This window comes from Salvia hispanica, chromosome 1 (assembly GCF_029641045.1).
Source record: "Salvia hispanica isolate PSC_SH4W2 chromosome 1, Shi_PSC_v1, whole genome shotgun sequence".
Taxonomy (NCBI): domain Eukaryota; kingdom Viridiplantae; phylum Streptophyta; class Magnoliopsida; order Lamiales; family Lamiaceae; genus Salvia; species Salvia hispanica.
Window position 1 is genome coordinate 36,725,126 of NC_142692.1, and position 16,019 is coordinate 36,741,144.

The 16,019-nt window shown below is 35.1% G+C and overlaps 1 protein-coding gene across 1 annotated transcript; it reads right to left on the reverse strand.

Annotated features, from left to right (window-relative positions):
• Positions 1–1,931: 1,931 nt before the first annotated feature.
• LOC125219486 (uncharacterized) lies at positions 1,932–14,950 on the reverse strand. Its single transcript, XM_048121469.2, has 26 exons — positions 14,684–14,950; positions 14,314–14,589; positions 14,149–14,222; positions 13,894–14,059; positions 13,556–13,820; positions 13,394–13,454; positions 13,038–13,191; positions 12,889–12,955; positions 12,751–12,814; positions 12,328–12,660; positions 11,030–12,235; positions 9,010–9,205; positions 8,868–8,927; positions 8,705–8,790; positions 8,324–8,624; positions 7,861–8,044; positions 7,522–7,736; positions 6,873–6,993; positions 6,681–6,793; positions 5,758–5,984; positions 4,529–4,644; positions 3,837–3,935; positions 3,493–3,732; positions 3,250–3,361; positions 2,256–2,447; positions 1,932–2,159 (listed from the first exon to the last, which is right to left on the reverse strand). The coding sequence occupies exons 1-26, from the start codon at positions 14,778–14,780 to the stop codon at positions 1,932–1,934; spliced, it is 5,253 nt and encodes a 1,750-aa protein (XP_047977426.2). The 5' UTR covers positions 14,781–14,950.
• Between the last annotated feature and the right edge of the window lie 1,069 nt (positions 14,951–16,019).

Sequence of the window (16,019 nt, forward strand, 5' to 3'; positions counted from 1 at the left end):
GTTGTTTATCATTACTCAGATAGATACATCGTCCTTTTTTTGTGTGGTCTTAGTGATTGTGTTGTCGGTTGTTTTCCTTCTTTCCCTTTGTTTAATCAACATTGTTTTGGTAATCAGTATTATAAATTTTTGTTTCTTTTAGTTGGGTTGAACTTTGTATTATAGTGCTCACCACTTTCATGGGTTCTAACATTTATCTAAGAAATAAAATATTATTGTAACAATGTTAAATACTACTCCATCCGTCTGCGAATAGGAGTATGAATCTTCTCGGCAAAAATTTTAAGAAAAGTGACTAGAAAAAAGTTAGTGAAATAGTGGTATATGAGTCTCACTTGTATCTATAATTTTGAAATAAAATGTGAGTGGAATGAGTTAGTTGAAATTGGTGCCTATTACTATTAATATTAAAAATGAATCGAAACTCCTATTCGCGGACGGACAGAAATGGAAAAACGGAACTCCTATTCGCAATGGAAGGAGTGACATTTATAAGTGCCCCCTCTCATATTCCCACTTTAAGGTATATATCTATTATCTTTAGGTAAAGTTGTGGCATCTTTTTCATTTTTTTGCAAATTTAAAATAGTGATATGCAAATTGAAAATAGTGGAAATTCATCTTAATTCAGTAGTTTCACATAAAATGTTGTGACGTAATTCACAGTGTAAAGATCAATACTATTTCCCTTTTCTGTAATAATAGATGTCACTAATTTAGATTTTTGGCAATTTGGTAGGTAACAAGATTATAATTATTTTTTTCAATGTCTAAGCTCTGCATTGCATTTTGGACCACTTAATAGTAAATACAGACGTGTAATATAGATTTTCATTTCCACGTCGGATATGGAGTCCACATTAATAGAGTTTTTCGATAAATAAAATTCGGGAATTCAATCATTATGTGTGTAAAATTGTCAAAAATCAAATTAAGAACCTGGAGTATTATTTTATTTATATTTCAAAACTATATAATCAAAATTTTAATTTAAAAATCAAAACACATATTTATGACGCACTCTCTCACGATGTTATAGACATCAAATATGCAATGACTAAAACCTAATTCATTTGCCATATCAATCACACCATTTATTTGGTAGTCAACATGAACAAAAATGAAAAGACACATATAGAACTTCTACATGTAAAAAAATGAAAGATGTACATTTTCAATGCGACTACGATTACTAATACTCCCTCCGTCCGCAAGTAGTAGTCTCATTTTTATTCGGCCCGGACATTAAGAAATACTAAAAAAAGTGGCTGAGAAAAAGTTAGGAGAGTATTTAGTTTTAAATAAAATGTGAGTGAAATGAGTTGGTAGAATGTGAGACCTATATAGCATTTATAGTAAAGTGAAATCGGGACTCCTATTCACGGACGAACCAAAATGGAAATACAGGACTCCTATTCGCAGACAGAGAGTATATTTAACCAATTATGTTCTCACATTCTCCCGATAACAATGTACACTTGTGAATTTCAAGACATTCCAATACACTTATCGTTTTCATTGTCGTTTGTTGGAACTACATCATTTTAGTTTATTATCCAGTGTTTATTGAATTGGAGATAATTTCTAGAACCATTGATAAAGTTGGTGATTGATATGATAAAGTAGTTTGAAATCAGCTAGTTGTGTTAACTGATTATATATTGTTGAAATTGATAATGTGTAGTACATCATTCCACCATTATAACCATTTATTCATCATTTTCTCTGTTGAAAAAACAAAGTCAAGATTTTTCTCAAATGCGTTACTGTTTTATTTGAATAAATACTATTTTCATCTGATTTTGTTTAATGTCTTTTATTTTCACAAAATAGTCCACATTCCATGAAATTAAATCCATATTGCTTGATTTATGATCACAGTCAATTAAATATAAGATAGTTGCAAATTTAATTGATTTACATGTACATGATCATTGTACTCTTTCAAAGAGTACTTTCGAAATATGGAAATTAATAGTTCCTATGTTACAATAAGCTGAATAATAAAAGCTTCTAGCAATAATAAAAAAGTTTTGCTTAATTTGTGAATCCAAATCACCTGCGGATTTTGTAACAACTAATTTCACTAATTCTTGCATCGCCGATTCTATGTCCAAAGTTGTAATCCCTCCGGCACTAGCCATGCACCCATTTCCGTCCTAAAACAACACGAAAATCCGCGTCACAAAGATACTTATAGTTATATCTCGTTTTCAATAATGAGATAGAGAACGTGATGAAGAAAAAATTGAAACCTTTTGATGCTGAAACAGACAAAGCTTATCGCAGACACTAACAGTGGCCTTCATCAGATAATCATATTTCGGGTGTAACGATAGCAACTCCTCTGACTCAGTCCGCACCCGGCCACTTAAGTTTAGTGTTTGCACCAATAGCTCGGCGTCGCGACCTCCTCTCCCTTCCCAAGTCTTCATCCACTTATGCCACTGCATGGTGGTAGAGTCAGAAAATTTTATACTTCTTTCATTCTCAAAAAATGGTATTATTACTATTTTGCCATTTCGTTCTGTCTATCAAATTAGTCAATTTCTATTTTTATTTTAAAAAATCATCACATTATACTACTACTATAATGATGTGGATTCTATTATCTAGTAACACTATTTCTACTAGTTTTTTTTAAAATTTTTCTATTTATAATTTTGCATTAAAACTCTTATTGTTATTAAAGTCTCGATATTTGGGGAATTAATATATTACTTCCTCCGTCCCACATAATTTGGGACACTTTGACCTGGCACGGATTTTAAGAAATTTATTAGAAAGTGAGTTGAAAAAGTTAGTGGGATGTGTGTCCTATTTTTAAGTATTAGTTTTATAATAAAACGTGAGTAAGAATGAGTTAGTGGAATATGAGGTCCACTACCAAAAATGGGAAAAATTATATGGGACAACCCAATATAGAATACTGGGTCAAATTACGTGGGACGGAGGAGTATTTTATAATTTATTTAGGTCGATATTTTTTAAAATATCGAGAAAATGTATATTTGAACTTTATGAACGTGCAGATAATTGAAGTTAGCTGACTTCATTCTTCTGCAGGTTGCCTTTCTGTGTCAATGTATGGGTAAATATTAGGAGTATTAAATACCTACATATATGTAGTATGTTTGTTTATGATAACGTGGAACATGAACAACGATATAATAAAATAAAAAAAAAAATTGGACAATAACTATATATAGTTATTGAGAAATTAGATATGAATGAGAATGTTGGACATACTGCATTTTTCAATGGTTGATGAATGTTGCAGCCTTGTGCCAACAATATATCCAATGAAAGTTGATTTAGGGTTCTGAGTAATGTCCCCACCAAATTTGGTCTTGTTTTGTACCTGTCCAATGGCCATTTCAATTTCCAATAATTCTTATAATCTAAAAACGATAAAGCATAACTTAGTAAGTCAATCGATCAATTTTTGAACCGGTTGACTGAAGTTCGAGTTACTAGGGTCACTATGATTACCTTACTCCATTTGCATACGTGAGGACGCTATCACGTTCGAATTCGTCGATGAAGGCACGCTTTTGCTCGGTCGAGTGGAAATGTGACGCGATAGTTTGCATTAAAATCGCGGTCTTGGCCCAAGCGAGGCGCTCTTGTGACTTTTCTGGCTCAAAAACTGACGCAGCAGCAACGTAGTATGCTTGCATAAGGCTTCCTTCACTCAAACCGAACACACCCAAATTCGAATTCCGGCACCATCTGACCCCAAAATAATCAAATTAGCATTTATTGGTCAAGATTTGGAGAATTTTTATTTATTTAAAAAAAAAGAGAAATTAAGGTATACACTATATATGTCTTACTTTTGGAGGTCTTTCCATTCTTGTTGGTGTAACGCCTGGCAATTATTATAGTCCAATTTTGCTAGCTCGAGATAAATGTTATTGTTCACATATGGCATCCTGAAAAAAAGATTTAAGTGATTTCATTTTAAAATTATGACAATGGAGTATTTATAAATATTTTACCGAAATCTAAAAATTCCGATCTGAAAATTTGTCCTAATCTTTGTAGACAACAACGTATGTATGATCATATTTTCTAATCCAACAATATTAATATACAATAACATTATAACAATACACTCGTAACACATGCATGCAAAAACGCCAAAACATGCCACTAGATCACATGCTATCAAAACTGGTTGCAAAACATTCCATTATAAAATTAACATACAGAAGTGAACTTAAATTGCATTGTCGCTTTCAACTCATTTTTCTTAACATTTCTTAAAATCCACACCGAGTAAAATATGGCATCATATCACGGATGGAGGAAGTATACACTCCCTCCGTCAGGAGTTCTCCATTTTGGTATTTTTATGAATAGGAGTTTCATTTCACTTTTACTAAGTAGACCTCATTTTCACCAAAGCATTTCATTCACTATAATATACATGGAATTCATATTTCTTAAAACTCGTCCCCAAAATTAATAAACTTTAATTATCGATGGATAGAACAAAACAAGAATGTACTAAAAGAAAGTGTACCTATATAAAGTTTTGCCAATCCAAACATCATCTTCACCACCATATTGTTCAAGATAAAATCTTGTTTCAACTCTAGGTAGGCTGGCATACCAAGGAACATTTAGTGCATATCCCACCTGTACAATTTTATCATAAACTTATTTTTCTTTAAAAAATGAATTTTTCAAAATAATACTATAAGAAATATTAGCCACTAAGGCATATCTGAATGTTGCAAATAAACAACAAGATAAATTTAACAGGGTCTCTATGTTTTTGGGATTAATTAAACTTTAATTCTCAATTCATTTGATATCTTTAAATAAAATACGTAAAAAAAGTTACTACCTACTATTAAAAAAGTTTTAAAGGTCATAGATATATAGACGAATCATATAAATTTGAAGGGAACACAAACACGATAAAACCTTAAGACGAAGGCATTTTAAGATATACTTCCTCCATTTTATTCTAAGTGGAGCATTTCTTATTCGGCATGAGATTTTATGTAATATTTTAAACGTTACTTTTTGAGGAACTATATAAAAATATAGACATTATATTGTACTTCCTATGTTAGTTAAATGTCCAATATTATCGTTTTGGGATAACCATTATTATACGTCATATTTCACTTGTAATATTTTTGGTTAATGAATCCTACATTTTAGTAATTCATTTCAATCGTATTTTATTATAAGTAACGTATATTATACTATTTTTTTCACACGCTTACGTTTCTTAAAATTAAGATATTTAATCCTAGACGAAATATATATTATTTTTCACTTTTGATTCCACTTAACTAAACTAGCTTGAACTTTTCACTACATATTCTTATATAATGTGATTACTCTTTAATTTCAAAGTGACTATGTCTTTATACATAGTTGAAAGGAAACCTAAAAGCTTTTCCACTTTTCCCAAAATAAAGAAACATTATCATTCCTTATCAAATGAAAAGTTCACTTTCTTTTTACTCTTTTCTTTCTACCACATTAATTCATGTTTTCTTCGTCTATAATCAATTGTCTTTTCCTTTCTATTTCAATCCGTTCATAAAAAATTAATTAAATTTTAGTACTTTTTACGGTCCATCATTTTTTCTTCTACCTCCTATTTATTCACCTATCTCTTTTTTTCAATTTTTGCATATAAATTTACATTAAAACTCGTATTGTCTAGTAAAAAATATGAGTATGTGAGTAGTTCAGTAGTAACATCTCTATCTCGTACACACACAGACTGACCTCGCCGGGAAGGTCTTTGGTGATGATCCACTTATCCAAGAGCTCATTATCAGCTCTCTTTTGGTGCAAGAATTTAGAAGAGAAAGCTGCTGCATCTTCTAGAATGTTCTCTCCCGGGAAAATCAACTGAGCCGCTCTGTAAAGATTGAACATTCCGGTAACCGCCTGCGTCGACTGTCCCTTGAAGCAGAAGAACTCGCCACCACTCCGGAAATGTCCAAACACATCTGCATATTTCTTTCTATCTAAATTACTTTTAAAAAGCAAAATAAAAATTTTAATTGTGAACATCCATTTATGGTTTTTTAAAAATGAGATTTATGGATTTTCCACTTTTAAATACTACTAAAACTTTGGAAATTGTATGGATTTTAATGCAAAGTAGGTAAAATAAAAGAGAATAAGAGAAACCGTGGGTAATGTAGTAAGAGAAATAGAGAGAAAAAGTAATGGAATTAGTGTTAATGGATTGCAGGTCTATTTTCTAAAATTGAAAGTTTCTATTTTTCAGAAACGAGATAAAAAGAAAAGAATTTCTATTTTTAGAAAATGGGAAGAGTACAATGTGTATGGAATAGTTTAGAATTAACCTTGTGGTTCCTAACTTTTGAGTATTAGTTTCATAATTAAAAAGAATATATTAGTAATAAAAATGGTTTAATGAAATGTGATGACCATCTAACAAAAAAAGTTAAATGGAGTAATTTTGATCTCGCACGTCCATTTACGGTAAAAATATTGACATGTGTATCCTTATTTTTTATATTAATTTTATAACGGAATCATAAGTTGAATAGTTTAGTAAAGTGCAAAACTCACTTATCAGTTCTAGAAAATTGAAATGAGTCTTTTTCATTGCGTACATCCATTAATAGTAAAATGTGATTTTAATTCTCGAACGGAAAAAGTGTTAGTATTATTACCGGCCGGAACCTCGTATCCATGCAACCTCAGCAGTCGGAACGCCATAGCCGTGTCATCGATATCCTGAACTTCCGAGTTCCTCGCCCAGCAGATCCCTTTTTCCGTCCAATATCTTTGCAATAATATTTTCAAAATCAAGAATTTTATTTTTTATTTGGTCCAAAAAAATCTAATTTACTTGTACGGTGTACCTGTGAACATATGCGATACATTCGTCCATCTCTGTCTGAAAATAACGTGAAAGTCCAAGTCTTTGCAATCTGTCTACTGCCCATAAATGCTCGAACAAATCCACAGGGTACACATTTGGAACTAAATAATCATTCAAATAAATCACATAAGTATAAATTAGATACACATGAAATGCTCGACACGCAAAAAATCATTAAATTTTGGTCAATTTTTAATCCAAAATGTCTCTCGTCAATGATAACACGCATAAATCAAGAAAAATGGTCCCACGATGAAATTTTTTTGGAATGACACGGAAAAGATTGAGGAGCCACACGTTTCTCATTCACACTCACACAAAACTCTATATTCAGGTTGAGGGTCATAAGAATTTGGTTGCATAAGTGGAAATATTGTTTATGTTTTTAAACTAAAAAACATTTTCTGTATACAAATAAATGACATTGCTTAACTCGTATGATTTCTTGTCTACTAGGAGTACATCAGATACAATTTTACCAAACAAATTAATGACTTTTCCATGCAAATTTTGAAGTTGTGGGACTAATCAGTATTTGACCAATTTTTGTGATTTTATCGACGATTTATAATTTGCTTTTATTTTAATAGCTACATTAAGTTTTAGTTGAGATGGGGAATTGAGTATACCTCCTCCATTAAATTTGTTGAGGTGGTTGGTCAAATATTTGAGGCAATTATGATCCTTGGTTTGTTGGAGAGCAAAAGCAGTGGAAGAAGGAGAGAAGAGAAAAGAGCCATCTTCACTTTGCAATTGCAATAGCTTTTCCCACTTTAAGCCTTCCATTCCTTCCAGACTATGAAGCAAGGTTGTGGGCATTTGGTGTAGTATGTCTTTTGGTATCCTGCAATTATTTATTATTATTTCCATTAAAAAGAAAAAAAGTAAAAAAAAAAGTCTTTTTACATAAACTACACAGCGTCATCCATCACAACAACAACGACGACAAAAATAACATCAATACTTACTTTTTGAGCTTTATCTCTCTTCGTGCATAGATCTCTCTCAACCCTCTCGTATCGCTAGGGATATCGATTCCGAGCTCTTTTGCTTTATCAATGAGCGACGGTAGCGCCACCTCGAAACCTATCGGCATATGCTCCATGTTCTCCTCCTCCAGTCTCTTAATATTCTTTTTAATAAACAAAATCCCTGCGTAAAAGAAAAATTAAATACTGTTCTCAATTGAAACAAAATAGAGTACTTTTTGGTCCATAAAAATTAGTCTCATTTTTTCTAATAGTATAATGTCCCACCAATGAAAACTTTATCCACCAAAATTTTTTTGTTTCACTCTTCTTTATCCATTTAATTCTTTTTCTTAACTAATGGTGCATTAAATTAAAACTATGTAATATACAAATTATAAGACTACTAATTTTTTAAGAAAGAGCTGAAACCACTATATAAGATAACAAAGAAAATATAAACCTTTCTCTGTTTTGTCGGGATTTACGTCCCAAGATCTCAACGCGACCACGCACGCCAGCGTGTTGATGATCCGGTCGAAGATCGAGAATCTTCGACCGTCCCCCCAAGACCCGTCGCCGAGCTGGTTCCTCGAGATCCACTCGAGGCTCGACGGGAACTGCGGTGCCGCCTCGTCAGCTGCGGCCACGAGCGCCACCCACGCAGTATCGTACGGTGAGACGCTGATCTCGCCGTCTCCCATGGACCGCAGCATCGACCGGACCGCCCCGGCCAGCTCCGCGATCTCATCCGATGTCTCCTTCTAATCAAAACAAAACCATTAAAAAAAAATAATCTTCTTCTTCAAAAATAGAAGAAAAGTTAGTAGATTGTTTTTAGCACCTTTAAAGAATCTTTTTCTGTGTCATCTTCCACAATCTCATGCCACTTTATCACTGGCAAACCACTCTGGATCGCATCTATGAATTCTGCTTGAAAAAAAAGAGATTTTACTTTCAGACAAGATTATGAATTTATGAGAGAAATAAAAAAACAGCATGTGTACGAGGTTTGGAGATGGCATTGCATTGTAGTGAAGAAGGCAGTGTGAAGAGATGAAGATATGCTGCAAAATAGTAGGCAGAGTGTTAGAATTTTCAAAGCGAAGCATGGAGAATGTTGTAGAGAGAAAGGAATATAAGGATCACCGGAGCGAGAGGAGGCGGAGATGGGGCGGAAGGCGAAGGCGATGGGATTGGAAGAGAGAGACATGGGTGAGTGAGAATGTGTGTTGGATTTGTAGAGAGAGAGGGGAAGACGGAGGGGTTTAAATGGAGAGAGATGGGAAGCCAGGAAGGAAAGAGACAGAAACGACTTCCCAAGAGATTCCCGCGAATGGGTGCATGGGATCATCCAAATTCATGAAAATGAGACCACTCCTTTGCCCAAAATCACCAACTAACTTCCATTACTACTATATCACATGACTTTCTCAATTCCTCCTAATTGTGTTACCACAATAATTCATGTATGATTAACATTAGTTGGAGAATTTTATAAATATCATGATATGATCAAAACTTGTGTGGAAAATCCTATCTCCAACAAATATGGTAAAGATTGAAATAAAAACCAATTTTTGATTCACAACATGTGATAAAACCGATGAGTATAAAAGAATATTAAACTGACTAAATGATAATTAAAAATGATGGTAGTGGTAGTAAGTTAAAACCAATTTGTATGTTTCCAATAAGGATTTTCGAATATTTGATGCTACTTTAATTAAATAACTAGTAATCATAGTGACAAGAGTCCAAGGAATATTAGTTTGAGGCATCTTTTTTTGTTCAAGAGTAGTAATATTACAAGTTTGAGGCATCTTTATCTTTGTTTGTACTAAGTTGAGTTTGGAATCATTTTTGTATGATAATAGAGTATTTAATCTACTTTTTATACATGCAATATGCATGGAAACTGACGATGACTCATTGTGTGGTCGATTCATTATTACTTCTCCTGAATTTTATTAAATATCACTATGCCCTTTGATACGAAAGAGTGAAGACTTGCAAAAAAATTTAATTTCTTATTGTTGATGTATTTGCATTCATTCCATACATCATCACTCATCAGAGTATATACTTGCCACTGACCAACAATTTTATTTTTACAATAATCGTATAACAAAAAAGATTATTGGCCGAAATTCTACATTAATGGGTATTTTTTTTGTTTTTTTGGCCTATTTAGCAATTCATTATTGAGTTTTTTAGTACAATAAAATTGCTAAGGTTTGAACGTTTCAACAAAAAATGTGAAAAATAGAAGAAATTGATGGAATAATTAAACAAAATCTAATTGCTCAATGGCTAAACTTAGTTGATGGGCCATATTTCCCTTATTTCCAGTTTAGAGCTAAAAGCCCATTCAGTTGGGCTAATGATGCACTTAAATCACATAAATGAGTTTTGCCAAATAATTTTCTTTTGTCTTAATTCACTAAAAATACCTAAGCTCAGACGACGTGAGTTTTGATTGAATACAGAAATCTTAGTTACTAATACGACGCATATATACACTTTTTATGATTAAAATAAGAATTAAACAAAAATATAGTAGGAGTACATATCAAAAATCTTAATTAATGCTCCAAATATTCAATAAATACTACTCCTTGGAGTAGTTAACATTGGATGGTCTAAACAGAAAACATAACCAAATAATAATGAAAAAAATTCCATAAGTGACAAGTCAACTTGGGATAAAATTTCAAACATAAAACAACGTTTTATGTTTTGCCACCTCATCGACTTAACTCTCAAATAACAAAACAGCAACTAACTAACTAACCAACAGCTAAAATGTCTAGGGTTTAATATTACAAGAAGGAAAAAATGAACCAAAACCACTTTTTTTCACTAATTATAGTTGGACAACACTTTCCCATTCAAAAATCAAGTAAAATAATCATTGAAAAAATTGAATTTTATATGTATGGCTATCATTCATGATATGTAGTAATAACATATTAGTCTATACAAAAACAACACATCAGTGTTGGATTAGTAGGGTAGGGAGCCAACTGATAAATAAACACTATCAAAGTTGCAACCCTCCAAAATTTTCAACCAAACTTATTCCAATCTCTCTTCTTCCTCCTCCTCCTGATTAATAATGACATTATTGCTGAAGCAATGAATCTTACCAGGGTGGAAGAAACTGTCAGTATTTGAGCTCCGGCAGTTGGCTGGGACACGTGCTTAGAATCGATGGAACGTTCCGTCTGCACGCAGGGGACGCCGACTTCTGGCCATCCGCCTCTTGGGATGGTAGTGGTGAGGCCACGGAAGAGGCATTTCTTGGCATCACAAACTGATGTCCTTGAAATGAACCATTACCAAAAGTTATGTGAGTTTGGCCTTGAGACACGTGGCTACTGCTGCTCGGGAGTACGCCAGTAAGGAAAGATCCATGAATGTTGTGATGCTGCTGAAAATTTGGGACAGGCACACCAGATGTTGTCGGAAATGGTGGGCGGCCATCGAGGGAGGATGGAAGAAAATTCATAGTTCGAGCATCAAACTTGGGAGGTCCCATGGTGGAGAGGGCTGATATCTCTGAGTGATCTGATCTTGAGGAGTTAAGAGACTGACCACCACTGGCTAAGGACTTCCCTTCGGAGGTCTGGAAATTCTTCTGGTGTAACATCTGCATACCACTCAGAGACATGTCAGGAGGCATCTGGAACATACCAGAGCTCTGCGCCGTGGATGAGAAGTTGAGCACTGGCACTGGGGTTGCAGAAGCATTTGAACCGAAAGAGAAATCATATGCAACTCTACTCTTGGAACCCTGTTGTGGCGAACTATTTGGTTTTGCAGAGTGAGATACAAAGCTAGGAGCAAACGAAGCACCATTTTTCCAATTAATTGTAGCATCAGACATGATGGACGAGTAGGAGGGCTGGGCCGGCTTATCTGACTGCAGATTTGCAGATACAGAAGTAGGGAGTTTATTCTCACTGGTTTTACCACTGGACTGGGGTTGTCTATGTGATGACAAGTTTGAATTTTGAGAAGCTGATTGGGATGAAGCATGATGAGATGTGGTGAAAGGCTGCTGATTGAATGCCGGGGAAGGGTACAAAGAGGGGTTAAAGAAGGGGATTGAATGGGATCCTCCTTTAAAGGGAGGCGTTGAAATGTTTGTTGAAATAGGGATCGAGCAACCATTGTTCTGTAGTATGGCCATGTATGGGGAAGAAGTTGATGCATTAGGCAAGGGAAAGTTGACCGGAAGCCGCCCAGCTGAATTAGACAGCATAGTAGTATTTGCAGCTGAGGTTGCAGATTGAGGAGATCCAGAAGAATTAGTTGGTGCCATCATTGTCGTTTGATGGTTACCAAACGGCAATAGAAAACCGTGGCCATGCTACAATCATCAAGAAAACAAACTAAATTTAGCATTTTAATTGTTATGAAGATCCCGAAATGACAAACAAGGATTCAGGGAACAAGCTTTACCAAGAAACTAGAAGCGGAGGCTTGATGTGAGGACTTACTGCTTGTGCTATTTAAAGCTACAGCAGCATCCGAGCTCTTATCTTTTCCATTTCCAACAGAACTAGTTGCTAAATCCTGCCCTCCTTGAAACTCTCCAAGAAATGGGCTTCCGGGGATGAAGTGTTGGGCTGGTGATGTAAATTTTAGGCTCGGTGACTTGCTTCCACACAAAGCTATGGGACCATTTGATAGAGACTTCTTGACGAGCTCCTGGTGGCAATGGATGCTTTGCGCAAGGTATTGATGGATGGCGCATCTCTTTGGACGAGACTGGGAGAATTTAAATTGAGGGGGCTGCACATTTTCAAAACCACTATGACAGTCAAATAATCAAACTGAAGTAAACAAGATGAGCACTGCTTTCAAATTCATCATGTGAAGTACCTGCATTATCAATGAAGATTTCGTGATTCCATTTACAGGCATAGCTTGCAGAGGCAGCATAAATCTGCATATGAAAACAATTCAGCAATGCCTGCAGCAATTAAAAAGAAGGAAGAAACAAGATTCAACGTTACACACCCTGGATGAGGAAGAACACCAGGCCAGCTACTCATACCAATAGGGAAAGGCAACAAGGAAGTTGGTGCTGCAACAATAGTAATATACAAGTAAATTTTACACATTCAAATTCTTGAAACCTTAAATACTGCAAATTCAATATGAATTACATTGATTTTTATTCTCCTTCCTAGCTTGCTGCTGAGGGGTATGATTCTCAACATCAAGATTTGATTGTTGATCGCTATTAACAATCTCAATCTTCTCTCCCTGCATTGCTGATGCAACCGCCAAGCGACCGTCCTTTGCAGCAACCTCACTCTTCTAAATCGGATTTACAAGTACCAAAACTCCAGTCAATTTACATACACATAAAGTAAGTTCTTTCCCGGATTATAAACGTTAAAAAGATCAGACTGCCTTTCGAACAGCTTGATCCATAACAGCAGGCTCAGTCCACACATGCCATTAAAATTTGAGAATCACAAGCCCAAAAAACAGAGACCACTACAATTAAGGTACTCACCATCAAATCAATCTCCAGCTTAGTTTCCTTCTTAGTCTCCACAATAACTGCGTCATAATGCCTGAAACATAAATGCCGTTAGAAGAGGTGGAGGAGAGAGAGAAACTCGGCTGAAATAAAGTATTAGTCCACTATAATTAAGCAAAAATTAGGGATGCTCACGCTTTTGTAACTGTCGCATCCTGAATTTCACAAGCATTTACTTTAGCAGATGATGGCGACTCGCTTTCTTTTGGAGACCCCACTTTAACTTTATTCACAAAACCATCATCAGGAAACCTCTCTTTCTCAGCCCTTCCTTCTCTCTTTAGCTCTTTCAACGAGTCACCCAAATCTGCTCCAGCATTCGCTTTTATTGGTGGCTCATTTCGAACTGAAAAGGCGTTATTCTCATCTTTGCCACCATCAGCTTTTGATATCTTTAACTCTGTATTCCACCAATTCTACTGTTACGAAACAAAACTTTCGAATAAATTAAATAGAAATCACAGAAAATTTACCGTCGCCAGCTGGAATTAATCTATCTCTATCAACGCTTTCTTGCCTTTGCGAAGATTTGGATTGGGATTGTTTCATCAGATCGAACAGAGCTTCAGCAACCTCAATCTCGATATCATCTTGACTCTGCTTGGGATTCGAAATCGGATTTCTTCGCTCCGAATATTTCTGCGAAGTAATTTCCACGTCAATTCGCCGTCGCATCAAAAGGCATATTAAAAAAAAAGAAGGAAAAAAAATCCGAAAACCAAACTAACCATCTTTTTCATAGAGTCATCGCCAAAGCCGCCACTGCCTGAATTGGAAAACTCTTGCAATCTCTTCGCCGAAGCTATGCAAAATAAAAATTAAAACTAACAAAGACAATCAACAACATAAAAAAGAAGAAGACAATGATTATTCCACTTATTCCAAACATTTACCAGAGCGAGCTCTCCGGGGAACAGGAACCCCCAACATTGCGTCTCCGGCAGCTATAAGAACCGGCGACGAGCGGTGTGCACGGAGACCTCGGCGATTATTCAACGAGATTTGATTATGCTGATGAATCCTCATCTCCTCTTCCTCTTCACTCGAGTCCGTACTCTCGCTCCTCTGCTGCGCCGCAGTCCTATCGATTCTTCTTCTCTTCCGAAACTCTCGTTCCAGCTCCTTCTCCTCTCGATCGGTTTCCTGCGATTTCATCTGCCTATCCTTGTCTGCAAAATTCGGAAAACAAGGATGGCAAAAACACATAAATTAAAACCAAAATCAAAAAATAATCATCGAATTTTTTAGATTTTTTTTTCTCACCGATTGAATCTCTGAGAGTAGTGATCCTTTGCCGTCTTCTCGGCAAAGCGTTAGCTGCGGAGACAGTCGCTCTTCGTGTATCTCTGTTCCTCTCCATTGACTGCAAAAATCTCTCCTCCGATTCACCGGATTTCCACCATTGGCGCCGGCGGAATGAGCAGAATCAGAAGAAATGAAATTCCGGAAAACTGCAAGCACACTCCGAGATTTACACAAAAACGAAACTGAATTCGTTGAAAACCTCTCTCTCTCTAATGTGAAGCTTCTTGTTGTTATTTTTAACTCACGCGAAACCTACTCATGAGCCGGTGTGGACGGCATCGATATCTCTCTTGCCCTCTTAACATCGGATAGCCGTCCGATCAAATCTTCATCTAACGGCCACGATCAGCCGGTGCCAACATGGCACAACTGTCGCTTTCCCTGGTTATAATAATAAGCTGCTCCCGAGCCTCACACTGCCACGTTGCTCATTTATTATTAGTATTTCATCAGCTAACATTCCTCTTATATTACTATCAATTTTAAATTTCGAATTATTATGTTATTAAATTATAAATAATTTTGCAATCATATCAATTTTGATGCTAACATGACTTTATTTTTACATTTTCTTTTTAGTTGATGTTATTTAAGAGATTCACTTTCTATATCTATAAATAAATTCTTCTTTTCTCTATTAATTAAAATATTCAATTACATTTTTCTTTCTACTTACTCCACCTAATATATTCTCCTAAAATTTTGCTGTCACTCAAATATGTGCACATCTTGAGTCGGACGGATATGTACTTACTAAGGTGATATTGTTGTTTGTCGATTAAAACAAGGTCATATTATAAGTATCAAAGGGTAACATATGTATAATTTTATTTATTAGAGCATCTGCAGCAATTTGAAATTGGCGTCCGTCCGTCCGTGCTGCTGAGCAGCCATATGGCAAATTCGTTTTTTATTTTTTTAAAAAAAAGTTTCATAAATAATTCAAAATAATACCAAAAAAAAAAAATTGGATTCCCAAAAAAATAGAATTGTTTATAGACGTTTTTTTTGGATTTTTGTGAATTTTTATTTTTTTTTATCCCAAAATCATCTATAAATACACACATTCATCATCCACTTTTCACATCAAATTATCTCTCATTCATACTTTTTCATACTAAATCATCTACATCTTCCTCTCTCACCCAAACTCTCTCTAAAAAATTCAAAAATGGATTTCACCAATCTCATTGCGGAAGCGGAGCGCGAAGAACAAGAATTTTATGAACAATATCATGCCGCCTATGAAGCCTATGTCGCCGCCAATACCCCCGTCCCTCCTCCTCAACCAACT

Bases quoted from the DNA above. Each gene is read 5' to 3' on its own strand.
- LOC125219486 (XM_048121469.2), bottom strand. From the start codon at position 14,780: ATGGAGAGGAACAGAGATACACGAAGAGCGACTGTCTCCGCAGCTAAC. The intron at 5,985-6,680 runs GTAATAATACTA...AGAAATATGCAG, and splicing joins TGGATACGAGGTTCCGGCCG to ATGTGTTTGGACATTTCCGG. The intron at 3,362-3,492 runs GTAATCATAGTG...GCCATTGGACAG, and splicing joins ACGTATGCAAATGGAGTAAG to GTACAAAACAAGACCAAATT.